The sequence below is a fragment of the Scleropages formosus genome, chromosome 9, assembly GCF_900964775.1.
Source record: "Scleropages formosus chromosome 9, fSclFor1.1, whole genome shotgun sequence".
Taxonomy (NCBI): Eukaryota; Metazoa; Chordata; class Actinopteri; order Osteoglossiformes; family Osteoglossidae; genus Scleropages; species Scleropages formosus.
The window spans coordinates 24,549,639-24,566,230 of NC_041814.1; the positions used below are offsets into that span (position 1 = coordinate 24,549,639).

Here is a 16,592-nt window from a genome sequence, read left to right on the forward strand (position 1 = left end):
AAACACATATTGCAAGATATCGTTACTGGATAAACATTTTCTTCCTGCTAGACACATCCTAAAGTTTTTAAAAATAAAATATAACACCATCTTTTTAAAAGCACAAGGTCAAAGACAAATCAAAGTTTTGCAGCTATATTATAAAACACTTCCCAGAGGTATCACCCCCCCATCCTGTCTTCTCCACCATACAGAATGAAGGCAGTAAACAAATTCTGGTCTGTAGGCAACATCATAGAGGACAAAGTTTTATTTTTAAGGATGATTAAGTATCTCCTGGGGCAGGAGTTGATTGTAAATGCAAAAGAGATGTTCACATCTTCTCAATCACTGCAACTATAGGTGCTCTTTTCAACAGCATTTAATTTAAATGTTACCCAGTAGAATACCTGGAAGAATAATGAAAAAGCACTTAGAGGCAAATCATGAGTTCCCTCATAGGACACAAACCTACAAGCCTCTGGTTACAAAAGTACACATGCACACACACATTGTCTGAAACCGCTTTTCCCAAGCGGGGTCATGGCGAACCGGAGCCTAACCCAGCAACACAGGGCTCAAGGCTGGAGGAGGGGGACATACCCAGGATGGGATGCCAGTCCATCGCAGGGCACCGCAAGCAGGACTCAAACCCCAGACTCGGTCAAACCCGCTGCACCACTGCACCCCCATTATGAAAGTACACACACACACACACACACACACACACACACACACACACACACACACACACATTTTCAGAACCGCTTGTCCCATACGGGGTCACGGGGAACCAGAGCCTAACCTGGCAACTCAGGGCATAAGGCCAGAGGGGGAGGGGACACACCCAGGACGGGACGCCAGTCCGTCACAAGGCACCCCAAGCGGGACTCGAACCCCAGACCCACTGGAGAGCAGGACCTGGTCCAACCCACTGCGTCACCGCACCCCCCATTACAAAAGTAGTTATTCAAATAATCAAATGAATTAAAAAAATAGAGAAAGGCTAATATATTTATTTCATTAGCCAGCATACTGTCATGGTAGACATACTGATTGCCAAGATTTACCAGTCAGATGATTAACGTGTAAATGTAATGTAATGCTTCCGAGTTCCTCACTGACACAATTACAGGACCTTATTAATGTCACTCATTCTTCATCTGATGAATTACAATGTTACATAACTAACTTACATTGAATGATTTCCCCACTTATACAGCAAGGTATATTTATTGACACAAGTCAGGGTTAGTACCTTCATTAAAGGCAGTACAGCAGGAGTAGGATTTGAACCTGCAAAAGTTCAGATCACAAGGCAACAGCTCCAAGTACTATGTTACATTACTTCACGTCATTGTGTTTCACAGTGGCTCAAATCATTCATCGTCAACAACTGCTTGTCCTGAGTGGGGTCGTGGCAAGCCAGAGCCTTACCCAACAACACAGGGCACAAGAAGGAAGGAACACACCCAGGACAGGACACCAGTCCATCGCAAGACACCCCTTGAACCCCAGACCCCCTACTCTACTGGGCACCAGCTGAACCCACCACGCCACCACACCCGTCTGTAGCTCAGATCAGGTGTAAATAAATTAAGGTTCTTAACGCTGGTCATTTTAAGAGCTATATATATAGTTCATGACAACCAGCTGCAAAATCCGTGTAGGAACGACGATAAATCCAGCCTTAAATCTGCCCGTTATCCAACACCGATCCCAAGGCTCGTCGACGCGCAAATGGTGCGCGGTCCCTTTAAGGCTCGTTGTCAGGCAACAGCGCTGTACACAACAAAGCTGTGCGTTACTTCCAATTTACATTCTTCGGGACACTTTTATTAATAGTAACAGCCCCTTTTTAAAAAAGCCAGAGTCTTGTGCAAAAGAATCCTTAATTCTGCAGAAACAGTTAGTCGAACCCGGTAAACAATCCAATTAATTTCCACCCAGCAGCGCAGCCCGGACAGCACCGACACACTTCGGGAGTTAATTTGTGTAGAAAAGCAGGAAACATTCGCAATCAATTCGCGCATTAGTCGTTAAAGCAAATGATACAACAATATTATTACATACTGTTCGTTTTGAACTGTTTAAGTAACGAGACAGCGGTGGGGAAGCGGGGTTCGCTTACAGCCCTGGTCTGGAGTGGAGACGCGCTCGGGCCGCCCGGTGACGGTACGGAGCCTCGGTACCGCCGACGGGCCGCCTGGAGAGAGATGGTCCGCAGACTCGTTAAAAAGTTCTCAATCGCGTTGGAAGAGAGCGTAATTGCAGCGGATCGAACCCGAGACAGATGACCGCTACACACGGTGAAATGTTGTCTGCGCGAAGGGCGCCCTCCAGCGGATGGGGGTTGGTAATGCTGACACAGCTCAACTGGTGGTTTTTTTGTTTCTTTTTCTCTTCGTAAAAGAACATTTATCAAGTGTTTTCTCCGGTACCGTTTATTTGAATCCAGGGCTTGTCTTCAGAGAACTGTTTAAGACGTCGCAGTAAATCCTAAAGTGGGGGGTGTGTCACGTGGAGGACTGGATTTTTAATACGAACTTTAAGGAGTGATTTGAGCAGTGGAGCGAGTTCAGCTTGTCGTCTTTTTTTTGCCAGGAGGGGAAAAAAAAGCGTTACATATAGTGTGTTGTAATACTGTTTAAAATTAAAATGTGTTAATGCTTAATATTTTAATATCATTCACTTGTTTGTATTAGAGCCAAAAGTAAGAGCAGCGCTGCAATGATTTCGGGCTTTCGCTCTTCATTTAAGGATTTCGGGAGCCTTCCTATCAAGCGGGGTGAATTAAACTGCTTTGCCGGTACTCTGGGCTCCGTTGCGGACACGGGACCGAACGAAACGACGCCGCCAGCCTTGACCGTCCGTAAGTTATCAGCAGCTGCTTATAAAGTGTCCGTTAGGGGTCGCTGTTTGCACACCGCCGCGCGCTTCCGTAACACTCCCGTCACCGAAGGAACCAAACCATCGAGGTAAGGGGGGAGGGTTGATCGAACGTGATACGAATAAGCAAATGCACACTTTTCCCGTGAACGTTATTCCACCATTTCCATTTTAAAGTTATATTTTTTTGGGTTCATTATAATAGTGTTCAGTCGATGAATTAGTTTTTGTTCCATATTTGCTTTACGCGACCTCGTTTCGTCACCCCTTCGGCGAGGTGAAGGGTGGTAGAGTCCAGAAATGTCTGCCGTTCTTCGCGCATAGATGCCGTTCCGGCCGACAGCAGCCAGTCGCTCTTCTTTACTTCCAAGCAGCGATCAGCGTTCCGTGTGTGTCCATCGCTAGGTGTTTGTGGTGAATCTTCCGCGAGTTCACCCGACCGAAGGGGACGGGGCTTCTGCCAGAGACATGGCGGCCGGCAGCAGCGTGGCTCAGAAGACGTGGGAGATGTCGAACAGCATGCAGGAGGTGCAGAGCGTCGACGAGATCTATAAATACGACAAGAAGCAGCAGCAGGAGATCCTGGCCGCCAAGCCGTGGACCAAGGAGTGAGTAGGAATACCCGCTGTACCTGGCAAATCATGGTAAAGCTAAGCCTAAGGTGCTCGGACGCTGCGATCGGCCGAGCCAAACGCTCTCTGAAATAACCCGTAATAAAAATAATTTGGGTGTGCATGATGAGGGAAAAATTGCACAGTCCTTTACTTAAGTTACAGTGATTTACACATTTTCTACAGTACAGCTGGGTAATTTTTTTTTTTTTTATTTAACTGTCAGTTCTGGGTGGGAATGTTAAGTAAAAATACTACAGTAGCGCGTGCGTTTCATATCGTAACCTTGGTCCAACTATAACCACTACACCCCCTGCTGGTGTGAAGGTAAAGGTGTTTAAACTGCAGTAAAACGTACTTTTATTCATTTATGTAACCCTTTTCTCCAAGTGACTGATAGTGAGTGTTACAGTTATTAGAAGCATGCAGTTATTTACCTTTTTGTACTACTGGGCAATTTTTACTGGAGCAATTGAAGGTAAGTGCCTTGTTCAAGGCTACTACAGCCGGAGGTGGGATTCGAACCTATGACCTTTGGGTCCAAAGGCAACAACTCTAACCAATATGCTACCAATACCAGTTGTACCTGGAATATGTGTGCCCAATATAATCATACAAACATGTATGTTTATGTATTATAATTTTCCTAGTTGTGTGCCCTGCAATGGATTGGCATCCCATCCAGGGTGTGCCCCCCCACACCCCTTCAGTGTAGCACCCAGTGTCTCCAGGATAGGCTCCAGCTCACCGTGACCCTGCTCGGGACAAGCGGTTGTTGAAATTTGTTGGTTGGTTGGTTATAGATATATGATCTGTATTAAACAAGTTTTTTATCTATGAGGACTTATGAGACAACTGGTAGTGTAGTGGTTAGCGCTGCTGCCTTTGGACCCAGAGGTCATGGGTTTGAATCCCACCTCCGGCTGTACTTACCCTAAATTGCTCCAGTTAAAAAAAAAAAAAAAAAACTTCTCTATAAATGGGTAAGTATTTATAAGTAGCATAGCACTGTAAGTCACCTTGGAGAAAAGTGTCAGCTAAGTGAATAAATGTAAATGAGTGCAGGCAGGTAGTAAAAATGCTTTTAAAAGGTGGGTATTAGTTTATTATGATGGCTTAATGGTATCATGTTCCACAAAGCCAAACTAAAGGTGCTGTGATGGTCACATCTGTGGAACCCAATACCATTAGACTACCATAATGAAACGCGCTGAACGGTGCCCTGGACTTCATGGCCAAATTGTCTCCCATGATGGGTCACTGTCATCATCACACTGCTAGGGGAATTTATGAGTTCTGACCGTTTAGCGTAAAATTTCTTTTTCTCCTTCATACGATTGTGTTTCAGTCACCACTACTTCAAGTACTGCAAGATTTCGGCCCTGGCGCTGCTGAAGATGGTGATGCACGCGCGTTCGGGCGCCAACCTCGAGGTGATGGGGCTGATGCTGGGCAAGGTGGATGGAGAGACCATGATCATCATGGACAGCTTCGCCTTGCCGGTGGAGGGCACCGAGACGCGGGTGAATGCGCAGGCGGCCGCCTACGAGTACATGGCGGCCTACATCGAGAACGCCAAGCAGGTGGGGGAGGACGTCCGCTCACGTCCGTGTCACCTTCCGTCCGACCGCGTGCTCGTTTACGGCCCTCGGTCGTTCAAGTTATCGTGGATTTATTAATCTCGTTTTCTGATTTGCAGTTCTGTGTTTCATTCATCCTGCTGCAATAATTTTGCTAATTTACTTAATGTGAAATTGCTCCATTAAAAAATACCCAGCTGTATTAAATAGGTAATGTTCAGTGCCTCGGTTTGGAGAAATGCAAGGTGTGCGACTGAACGATGATGATGATGATGATAAAGCCAATGTATGCTTAATTTCAAGAGGATGACGATGTTGCCCCTCCCTTTTTTTTAAAATTTTTTAAGTGTGGCGCAGGAATAGACCAGTAAAACTGTGCTCTTTGTCTACGCAGGTCGGGCGCCTGGAGAACGCCATCGGCTGGTACCACAGTCACCCCGGTTATGGGTGTTGGCTGTCGGGGATTGATGTCAGTACTCAGATGCTCAATCAGCAGTTCCAGGAGCCCTTTGTGGCAGTGGTTGTGAGTACCCATAATTTACAGCGCTTACCTCTGTAAGCGAGTTCTTCCAAAGCACTCATTGTGTAATGTTTATTCACTCCCCCAAAATATATTTAATTTGTAATCTCACTTATAATGTGTTGAATGTAGTACAATTGAAGGGTTTTAAGGGCAAAATGATGGTTTGCTGGTTAGAGCTGTTGCCTTGCCATCAGCTGACACCTGCATTCACTCCCGTTGTGCTGTATTCCAGTAAATGAGGTATATACCCTGAATTTATACAGTAAAAATTAACCCAGCTGCATAAATGGTTAATTATTTTAGCATGAAAACCTCACAAGTAAGTGTGAGCTGCTTTGGAGAAAAGCTTCTGCCAAATGAATCTTTGATGATGATGATGATGATAATAATATGCTAAAATATAATTGTGAGGAAAGGATTTTCATTCACGTTGAACATTTTTATTAAATGTCTTAGTGTATAAAATTTTATTATGCAATTATTGCTTGTGTTGTTACTTCTGAAGTATTTTGTAGGTTAAATATTTAGTTGCTTCTAACTGCTTGCAGATACTCCACATTTAAGTGTAGTAATGAATCTTTTTCTTTTTCTTTTTTTTTTTTAATCCAAGATTGACCCAACTAGAACCATATCAGCTGGAAAAGTTAATCTTGGAGCCTTCAGAACATACCCTAAGGTAGGTGTACGGTGTCCTTGTCTTCATCAAGGTGACCCAGTTTTCATGAAGGCTGTGGGTTCATATTTTTTTTCCTATTAATTAATAATAGAAACACAATAATAAAATCAAATTTTAAAAAAATGGGGGCATGGTGGCACAGTGGGTTTGACTGTGTCCTGCTCTCCAGTGGGTCTGGGGTTCGAGTCCCACTTGGGGTGCCTTGCGACGGACTGGCGTCCCCTCCCCCTCCAGCCTTTCGCCCTGTGTTGCCGGGTTAGGCTCCGGTTCCCCGCGACCCTGTATGGGACAAGCGGTTTCAGATGGTTAGTGTGTGTTTTTAAAAAAAAAAAAAAAAAAAATGATTATGGTATATATGAACTGTGGGCAGCTGGTAGTGTAATGGTAATGGTTAAAGCTGCTGCCTTTGGATCCAAAGGTCAGAGGTTTGATATTTGGCTGAAGTACCATTGAGCAAAGTACTTACCCTAAATAGCTCCAGTAAAAATTACCCAGCTGTATAAATGATTGTAAGTCGCTTTGGAGAAAAGCCGCAGTTAAATGAGTAAATGTAATCCGGCCTTTCGTGCAAAATCAAAACGCAACATAAAGGTAAAAGAAAACAATGCTGATGAATTCGCACTCCCCGAAAAAGTTTGGCACGGTGTCTCGCAGCGTTTGGGCTGTGCAGTTTCACATGATTCGCATCCCTGCTCAGTCTGTGCGGAGTTTGCATGTTCTCCCTGCGTTGGCATGACGAGTTTTGGGAAAATTGGTGATTCTGAATTGCCCCGTGTGTGTGTGCAGGTGGGACAGTGGTAGGGTTTTCATGCAGCGTATCTGACGTTGTCACCTTGGATAAAGGTGTCGGCTAGATATGTGTAAATTACCATGCAAAGTTGTTTGGAGAAAAGCATCTAAATTAACAAATGTAAATGTCTCGCGCCGCTCAGCCGACAGGAGGTGTGTGAAACCAAATTCAATCGTCGTGAATGAAAAGAAATGCCCGGCAAAGGTGAAGTAAAGGTATTAAGTGGCAAAAGTGTCAGCGAATCTCTACATAAAGTCAAACTATCTGAACCGAAAGGGGTGCAATTCGGGGTGTGGCTGTGCGTTTTATTTTCAGCTCTGCTGCGAAATCCAGAAATTGAGAGCGTTGAACGTTTCCTTCATAACCGCTGGCGCGATCAAACAAACGGTGACAAGATGGTATCTCAACAGTCCCCCTCTAATGAAACCCAGATGCAGGTTACACCTTTTGTCCAAGTTTTAAAAGGCGGGAGTGTTTTTCTCTTTTGCCCCTTTTCATACTTGCTTGTCCACTTGTGCAGTGTGTGTGTGTGTGTGTGTGTGTGTGTGTGTGTGTGTGTGTGTGTGTGTGTGTGTTCTCCCCCCTTCCCTTTAGGGCCATTGTACACAGCTCTAGTAGCGAGGTGACGTTTTGTTTGCGTAAATCTCAGCCCTTATTGGTGACGCGAGAAACGATGAGAGTTGTGAATCGAGACGTACAGAATGCGTGAAGGTTCAACCGGGCAGTTGCGTTTCTTTTCAGGGCTACAAACCGCCGGATGAAGGACCTTCAGAGTACCAGACCATCCCGCTAAATAAAATTGAAGACTTCGGTGTGCACTGCAAACAGTACGTAGTCACGGCTTCCGGAATTCGTGTAAACGCAGCATGGAAGTTTTGTGTACTATAATTTAGTCCACCTCAGTGACATTTCAGTCTTGATCACATTTGTTTCTCTGTGTGCGTGTGTGCGTGTGTGTATATAATAATATATATGTGTGTGTGTGTGTGTGTGTGTATATATAATTAGTGTTAGTTACATTTTCCAGAGCCAGTCTATAATGGTGTGTAAATGTTTGCTTTATTTTGTGTTTAGGTATTATGCCCTAGAAGTGACGTATTTTAAGTCTTCCCTCGACCGCAAACTGCTGGAACTCCTTTGGAACAAGTACTGGGTCAACACTCTGAGCTCCTCGAGTCTGCTGACCGTGAGTACCGGCTCCGGCGCTGCAAGGCTTTGCCTTTTTCTCCCTCTGAATCCAGAACTGAAAAGACGGCAACGCGATGTTACGTTGTGTGTGTGTGTGTGTGTGTGTGTGTGTGTGTGCGTCCGAATACTGTCAGTTGTACTGTAACCATCGATCTGTTTTTGACTGTGCATATTGCTGCCTTTTAGGGGCGTGTTTTTTTTTTTTTTTTAAATGAACTACACAATTTTCAAAGGGCTGTTAAACTCTTAGCAAGAAGACAAGACGAACTTTCATCCTTTGGAACGAGAGTGTTGCGGGTGATGCTGTAGGTCGACGTGGGTCGTTTGCGTTGCAGCCGGTGTTTCCCGAGGGTCGAAGGACCGAGTAAAATTCCACCGTGGAGCCTCCCTTGACTCTAAAGGTTGCCACCCATACAAATGTTGTGGGATGTGCGCTTGTAGGGACGCAAGTGGAATAGTTCGCTGGAAGGAGTCCCTCCGCTGGTGAGGAACTCGGTGGATGGAGTCTCGCGGCATCCTGAGACGTCGCCTCCAATAATACATTAATTCCTTCTTTAGATGGTTTCTCTTAGATGCAGCCTCACCTTTGGCCAAGAGCTGAGAGAATTAATTCAGTTCAGTTCACCTTTGTTGTTATTGTACAGGTATGAAGAAGTTAAATGTCTGCAGCTCCCAGAGTGCAATGCAACTGCAAATACAGAATAAATAGTACTGCACACACACACACACACACATATATATATATAGTGGCAAATGTAAGCGAAGGTTAATGCTGCTGCTTGTACAGGTGACATCCTGCATAGTGCAGTCCGGGAAGGTTTAAAATTTAAAAAAAAAAAAAAAAAGGCAATATAAAACAATGCGGTAACACCGAAAGAGTAAAGCCATCACTGAAAAATGGTAAAATAAACAGCAATTAGAAATATTGCACATATAGGCAACAACGATGGGGGAATATTACACATTAATAAAAGCAGCTGGGGGGGGAAGTCTACACACCAAGTTTCTGGGATGTGAAATGACTGGATCAGTAGTTAAAGGATGGAAAAAAAAATTAGCAAGTCACTCATTTAATTGTGGGCACTGGGTACTGAAGCTTTAATGGGTAGATAAAGCCGTTGCCATGATATGAAAGTAGTTGGTTCGGTTTTTGCTCCTGCTGCTGTACCCTTCAGTATTCACCCTAAAATAGTAAGAATACCCTGCTGTGTGAATGGGCAAACTGTTATAAGTCACTTAAAAGCAACTGTTAAGCAAAGGTGGTGGTGGTGATGATGGTGGTGGTGGTGATTTTTGTTATTAGAGTTTTTGTAGGTTTCTTCGAACAGTTTTATGGGCTGATATTGTATGTGTTGGCAGCTCATGTGTAGCGGTGAGTCAGTCCATTATTGGACACTGTGGTTGTGTGTGTGGCTGACTGCTGGCCTGACACCCGCTCCCCCCCCATCTCAGAATTCAGACTACACCACAGGGCAGGTGTTTGACCTGTCCGAGAAGCTGGAGCAGTCAGAAGCTCAGCTCGGAAGAGGCAGCTTCATGCTCGGCCTGGACACACATGACCGCAAGTCGGAGGACAAGCTGGCCAAAGCTACACGAGACAGGTGAGATGCTGAAGTACTCGGTTAGCATTTCAAAGGCTTCGTTTTAAGTCCGTTTAGCACATGGCAATTGCTGCGGGTTTTCTCAAGTTTGTTTGTTTGTTTGTTTATTTATTTATTTATTATTTTGTGGGGGCATGGTGGCGCAGTGGGTTGGACCGGGTCCTGCTCTCCAGTGGGTCTGGGGTTCGAGTCCCGCTTGGGGTGCCTTGCGACGGACTGGCATCCCGTCCTGGGTGTGTCCCCTCTCCCTCCGGCCTTACGCCCTGTGCTGCCGGGTAGGCTCCGGTTCCCCGCGACCCCGTATGGGACAAGCGGTTCAGAAAGTGTGTGTGTGTGTGTGTGTGTGTGTGTGTGTGTGTGTGTGTGTGTGTGTGTGTGTGTGTTTATTATTTTTTACTTGATTAAATTTTTTTGCTTTGTTTTGATGGATGCTATTGGTTGTTCAGTTGACATGTATTGACCTTACAGAGCCTCGACCATTTTCTTTAAATGAAACGGTGTCACATCAATTTAAAGTCACTGAATGTCGTTTTATAGCCATTGTAAAAAAAAAAAAAGAAAGAGAAGTTGTGCATCATCAGCATTTATTCGATTCTGGTTCACTCATTAATTTTCCACTTGGAAATGACGGTAACGATTTATAAGCAAGTAGAGAACCACGCAGTCATGATGCAGCTCGTGCGCAGTATCTAATATGCACTCAAACGCCTTGCTGCCGTACAATGCGTCTTTTCCTCATTAAAATTGATGTATTAATATCGCTCTCCGTTTCAGCTGCAAGACAACCATAGAAGCAATCCACGGCTTGATGTCTCAAGTTATTAAGGATAAACTCTTCAATCAAATCAACACCTCTGCCAATTAGCATTGCTGAGCGGGATATTGGGTTATTTCTCAGATGCAAACTCTTTTGCCTTTTTTGTCAGCTATTATTTCCCAGTGTTAAATAATAGATTTAATTCTTATAATATTGCTTTTAATCTGAAAATGTTTTTTTTTTTTTTTTTTTTTTTTGAGTTAGGGGTATTAGACTCATTTCCCTTTTTTTTTTTTTTTTTTTTTTCCTTTCCTTTTTATATATGTATGCATTTTTCCCACCTGGGATTGAAGGCTCTAACTCCAGCGAGTGAATAAGTTGCATTATGTGAATGTAAAGGGAGAGGGCCACGGCTGTTAGACAGAATACCCCCTTAGGATTTCCAACGTTAGGCCATTGAGATGTGGTTTCAGGAAAAAGATCAATGTAAGTAACAGCTAAATAAATGAAACTGTTTCTCAACATATTTAATGCTCACTTTCTATTCCTGGATTGCATTTATATGGTTTATATATTGGTTTGACTGTGGTGATCTGCATGTGTAACATATACAAACACACAGTAAGTGCTGCATTGCTTTGGCATTTAATATACAACTAAGAGTATTTTTACTGGTATGTGTATGCAGATAATACATGCAATTTTAAAGAAGTATAGAACATCATAGAAATATTAATTTATGGAGAGAGGGCTATATTAATTGTGAATAATATAAAATACAGGTAATGAAGGACATACTTAAATGAACACAACAGATGAAAACAATCTGATGTTTTCTTGGACTTCGACATAATAAATATTCAAATCCAGGGTATCATAAGATAAGTTATAGTCCGGTTACCATGTTTACGGTCCGTTATTTAAATTGATTTGTTTGGGAGGAAAACATCTCGAAGTATTTTCAGTTTTTTAGGTTGTGCTTTAGAAATCTGTGCTATAAATATATCTAGTAGGCAATTCAGTTTTATAAGAATTCCTTCTGCAGATTTATAAATAAATACAGAAGACACTGTCAGACTTACATTTGTTACTATCAGTTTAACGGTTTGAATTGTCTGACGTCATGTATTTACTCAGCAGTGAAGTCTGTAACGCAATGCCCTGTTCTGCTGGCACAGTATGTAAAACAGATGGTTTATTCGTGCTTATCAGTTGCAAGTAAATCTGCGCTTGCATGTTATTTCAAATAAGAAATCTTGTAATTTAACACTTCTGAGTTTTTGTTCCATTTTAAACATTTTTTTTCCTAATTGTAATACTCATAAGCATAAAACAGCGGTTTGACTGTTCAAATTAAAATTTTAGTACATAACTACACTTTGAAATTTGGTATTCATGAAAAACACCGCAGAGTTACATTCCCCCCCCCCTCCTCCCTGCTGTGAATGGCCTTTGGAAATGTGCAACCCTTTTGGGGTAAATGTTTTGTTGTGCCGTCACATTTCATTCTCAGTGATTATTTGACCTCGGATACTCTGTGCTTCTTCTCTCGCACTCCCCACGCAATTTAGCTGCTTTAAGAGAGACCGTGGCTGCGATTTTTCCACCTTCCTGCAGCCAAATATTCTCCGAGTTGTTTAAACCATAACGGCGCTGCGTAGTGGAATAACAAACTACGCGGCTCCCTTCGTTGGAAGGGAAGCGAAGCCGCAGCGGCGTACCCATGAGCTCCCCTTGGAGAAGGCTTCTGGGCAGACCATCCTCGCTCAGCACGCAACCCTTCAGGAAAGCGGCTCCTGACGGAACGACATGCTCCTGACGCACTGCAGAGCCAGCGGCGGCGCACAGTGGAAACCATTCAGGCCCGGCGCCTGCTCTTTGTCGCCGGCAACTCCAAACCGCCCCACGCGCGCTTAGGTACCGAATGACTGCCACCGTGTTTGCTTGTTCTAATTTCAAATGGAGATTATGTCATTAAAAGGTCGTTCTTTGTTGTCTTGGCGGAAAGAGAAGCCGGTTTAATTACTTTCTCGAGAAGACACGGCTCACGCAGCCCTCGTGAGGTCCAAACCCATCTTGAAATGATGTAATGAATGAATCTGAAGTAAAATAGCAATTGATGTGACAGAATACTTCATGGAGACCCCCCCCCCCCCCCCACTGATGGCAGTGAAAGAAGGGCCTGATCTGTGATTTTATTTCTTTAATATTGTACTTACATACACAGTGTGTGTGTGTGTGTGTGTGTGTGTGTAAAAATTTGATTTACCTTGCCTTCATCCAAGGTAATTTACAGCATTATTTCTTAGATGATCATGATGGTTTTTGCAGTGAAATGATTGTGGAGAGAAAGCAAAGAAAGCAAGGCTCCTCCGTCCTCAAAACGTTCATGCAAATTTAGGGATTTGTGAAAAATTATCATAAACTGATCTTGCTTGTATAAATAGTGGACACAAAATGGAAACACAGGAGAAGCTGCAGTGGGTGAGCTGATAGACTATTTTGTGACAAGTGGGATCATGGCAGATTTAGCACTGGATTCATTTTTAACACAATGGGGGGGGGGGGGGGGGGAGTCATCACTTTAAAAATATAACAATTCTTATCTGGAACTATTAATCGAAAGCTACGATTAATCCATGGACAGATATTACAACTACTTCCTCTGCATCGTGCACCTACTCGTGCGATGAACATCGGTGCATGAAGTGGTAAGAAACTAAGTTTACCGAAGAATCACATGTCTGCAACTATCTTTCTCTTTCTCCTAATGTAATGCACGGACTGTATTTTCTATGAGCTGTAGGTCGCTTTGGAGAAAAGCATCTGCTAAATGAATAAATGTAAATGTATCAATTACAAACACTGTAGAGGAGGTAATGTGTGTAAAACTTAGTTTGAAGGAAGTGTGTAAAACCACTGCAGAGCTGATCATTCCAGTTTTTCCAGTTTTCCCAGTTGCTTTAAGTAGCGAATCAGTTTCATAATTGGGATGCTCTAAAGAGTGCTAAAAACACATTTATTTACACCTATACCCACCTGTACTGTACACTGCGGCGAGCGTAATGATGTGGAGCTTCTGAAGGCAAACTCACCTCCACTGTTTCCAAATGCATCTGTAGCTTTTTGCATTGCAGATCTAACATACAAACTGTTCTTCACTTATCTCTGACCACTAGCTCTTCTGCATGGGATTATTATACAGTTTAGAAGTTCATTTTAACCATATAGCAAACATTCAAATGTAATATTGTACTGTGTCATTACTGTGACTAATGCTACCCGTTGCATGTCCGTGTACTCGTTTGCAGTGTTTTATGTTGTGTTCTGAGCTCTTCTTTGGAGAAGGGTGCTATGAAAAATTAATTGAACTCAGTTGCCTCTAACAAAACCATTTTTAACTGTAATGAATCGCCTAAGAAAGTATTCTGTAGAATAAAAATGTTTTCTGTAATTATTTCTTACAGGGAATGAAGCCGTTCCACGAGATGAATCAAAATAACCAATTCATGTCAATTTCCAAATGATTCATTATAGCTAATTTGAAAATGAGTATTCATGAAGAATAAAATCTAGGCAAGCATACAGAAAATTATATTATCCTGCAGAGCTGAATGAACAGTTATACAGTTTTGTACCTGAATAAATGGCATGTTTCTTGTTACAGAGCAACTATGCTTGAATTACCATGGAATTACACTTCATTAACGGAATTCAAAGGAAAACTAGAAGAATAATAAATAAGGGGTCTTTCGTAACAAAGACAAATGAGAACTCAATAGAGCTGTAAGTACGGCCAATGATTAATAACTATTTATCACTAGGTACCTATATAAGCCCAACTAGTGACCAGCTCAGGTCTAAAAATTCTAGGTAACCTTAATGTTTGCTTTACTAATGCAAATAACCTGAGGCAACATAGTGGAGGGTGGCTAGAATATATTCAGTGCCCCTGAGGGTTTTAAAAAAACAGCTGTACACTTCCTCCCAGCCAGTTAGTCTGCATGCATCAGTGAAGTCAAGTCGGTCAGGAAACCCACTGCTTGACATGATATAACAATGCAGGGGTCACTGCAATGACACTATTATTGTTATTCATTTAGTTGATGATTTTCTCCAAAGCACCTGACAATCTTAGGTTTGTATACTAAGCTACTTGTAATTATTTACCCATTTATTCTGCAGGGTAATTTTTTTTTGCCTGCGATTGCAAGGACACGTCTCTAACCACTACGCAACCTGCTGCTCCGCTGTGATGGTGTGTCTCCGATTCAGAACACTGGATTAGCAGGTTATTGTGCCCAGACCGAACTTCACGTTAGCACAAAAAAGAGTTGAGTTAAAACCTGTTTCAGGATCTGCACAAAGCCATTGTCTTCACTAAGGGGGAAGTATGAGTCAGAATGTGTTTTTTTCTTTTTATACGGTACCATGAATTATGCTGCGCATTTTATTATAACCAAGTATTCTATTACCTTGTTTTTCTTTTTTAAAAACACATAGCCTAAAGTAGTAAATGCTTGTATGAGGAGTGCCTTTTGTGGACTCCGATTCAATTATCCTTACAATAGAATTCTGTTTTCTAAACAATTTTTTTAATTTAAATTAATTAAAGTCAAAATTCAAGTTACTGAAATAAAGTGAGCAATGTGCTAAATAAAAGACATGGAATCGGAGGTAATTATGAGTTCATTTTGAGAATAGTCAGGAATTTAAAACTCACAGCTCATATCTTAGGTGATGGGAAATTACTACAACATGACAAAGTTCTAATTTCTTTCAAGTAAACTGGTTGAGATCAAAGGTATAACACTTATCTGAGAAAAACTCTAATAATGCTATTTAATTTTGCAAATAAAAGATAAATAATATATTCACTATTTATATCTGTAAAATGCAGACATAATTGCCATTATACTGCACACAGTATATTATCAAAAATCTGCTAAACAACTTTTCCAGTATTAGAATTGAGCATTTGTTACCCCTATATTCGACTTTTGGTTGAAGTCACTGAAATGACTGTTTGTTCGCTGTCAAAGAAATTTTTAGCACAGTTGCAAATGGTATTTGAAAGTACAGTTTTTGTTAAACTGGAAAAAAAAAAAAAAGATTTATAAATTGAAAGAATGGTGGTGTCAGAACAGAAAAATCTGAATATTTTGAGGAGTACTGAGTGGAAAAAAAACATTTGAATATGTTGAGAAAATGATTTTCACGTGGTGGTGTAGCAGTTGCCACTAATATCAGGATTTTAGCACACTTTCAGTAAATTAGATTCAGGACATTGGGCAAGCAGGCCCTATATACCTAAATTATTAAAACATCTCGGTCAAAATGTTTTGTTTTAATACCTGCAATACTCCATGCAGGCAATGTGAGAGTCATTCATTTCTGCCAAACCACGGTAATAGATCTACCATTTCCTTTGTGAATTGCTATATTTTTTCTAGCTCCAGTTACCTTTGGGCATGTGTTTAGCCAAAGTGACATTACTGTACAAGGAAGAAAATTAATTTGTGTTCTTAAAATTTAGTCTACGACATCCTTTATAATCACAAACAGCTTTAACTTTGCCATTTTTCAAACCTTTGTCATATTTAAAGCACATTTATTTTTCTTGGTTGGCGTAATAAAGCATTGACAGGAATTCATTGGGCTGCAAAAAGCCCAGGCCAGGACTAATGAGTGGAGACTCTCATATCAATTCATCATGGTTTTCTCAGCTCTCTCTGGCCACGCTAATAATGGATGGTTTTTGAGCAAAATATATAGTTCTTTAATGCTCTACTCTTAACAAAAAATATTTTTTTTTAAAATATTACAACCTAGAACAACAAAACCTAATTCAAACCATACAACCAGTTTCCAACGCATATTTATTCTTTACCTGTAATTTTATGAACTGTAGGGATAGCACTTTTTAAACCTTAAAATAGTTTTAAAGACAATACAAAGTAAAACAAACAACTAAAATACTCAGCAAAAGCGAATCAAA

The 16,592-nt window shown here is 41.8% G+C and overlaps 1 protein-coding gene across 1 annotated transcript; it reads left to right on the forward strand.

Annotated features, from left to right (window-relative positions):
• The first annotated feature begins 3,166 nt into the window (after positions 1-3,166).
• On the forward strand, positions 3,167-10,845 carry LOC108935417 (COP9 signalosome complex subunit 5). The gene is made up of 8 exons (XM_018753992.2): positions 3,167-3,476; positions 4,828-5,062; positions 5,454-5,582; positions 6,193-6,258; positions 7,790-7,875; positions 8,123-8,234; positions 9,689-9,837; positions 10,612-10,845. The coding sequence occupies exons 1-8, from the start codon at positions 3,337-3,339 to the stop codon at positions 10,700-10,702; spliced, it is 1,008 nt and encodes a 335-aa protein (XP_018609508.1). The 5' UTR covers positions 3,167-3,336; the 3' UTR covers positions 10,703-10,845.
• Positions 10,846-16,592: the final 5,747 nt, after the last annotated feature.

Coding starts and splice junctions, on each gene's coding strand:
- LOC108935417 (XM_018753992.2), top strand. CDS start 3,337: ATGGCGGCCGGCAGCAGCGTGGCTCAGAAGACGTGGGAGATGTCGAAC. Junction 3,477..4,827: donor GCCAAGCCGTGGACCAAGGA/GTGAGTAGGAAT, acceptor ATTGTGTTTCAG/TCACCACTACTTCAAGTACT. Junction 5,583..6,192: donor AGCCCTTTGTGGCAGTGGTT/GTGAGTACCCAT, acceptor TTTTAATCCAAG/ATTGACCCAACTAGAACCAT.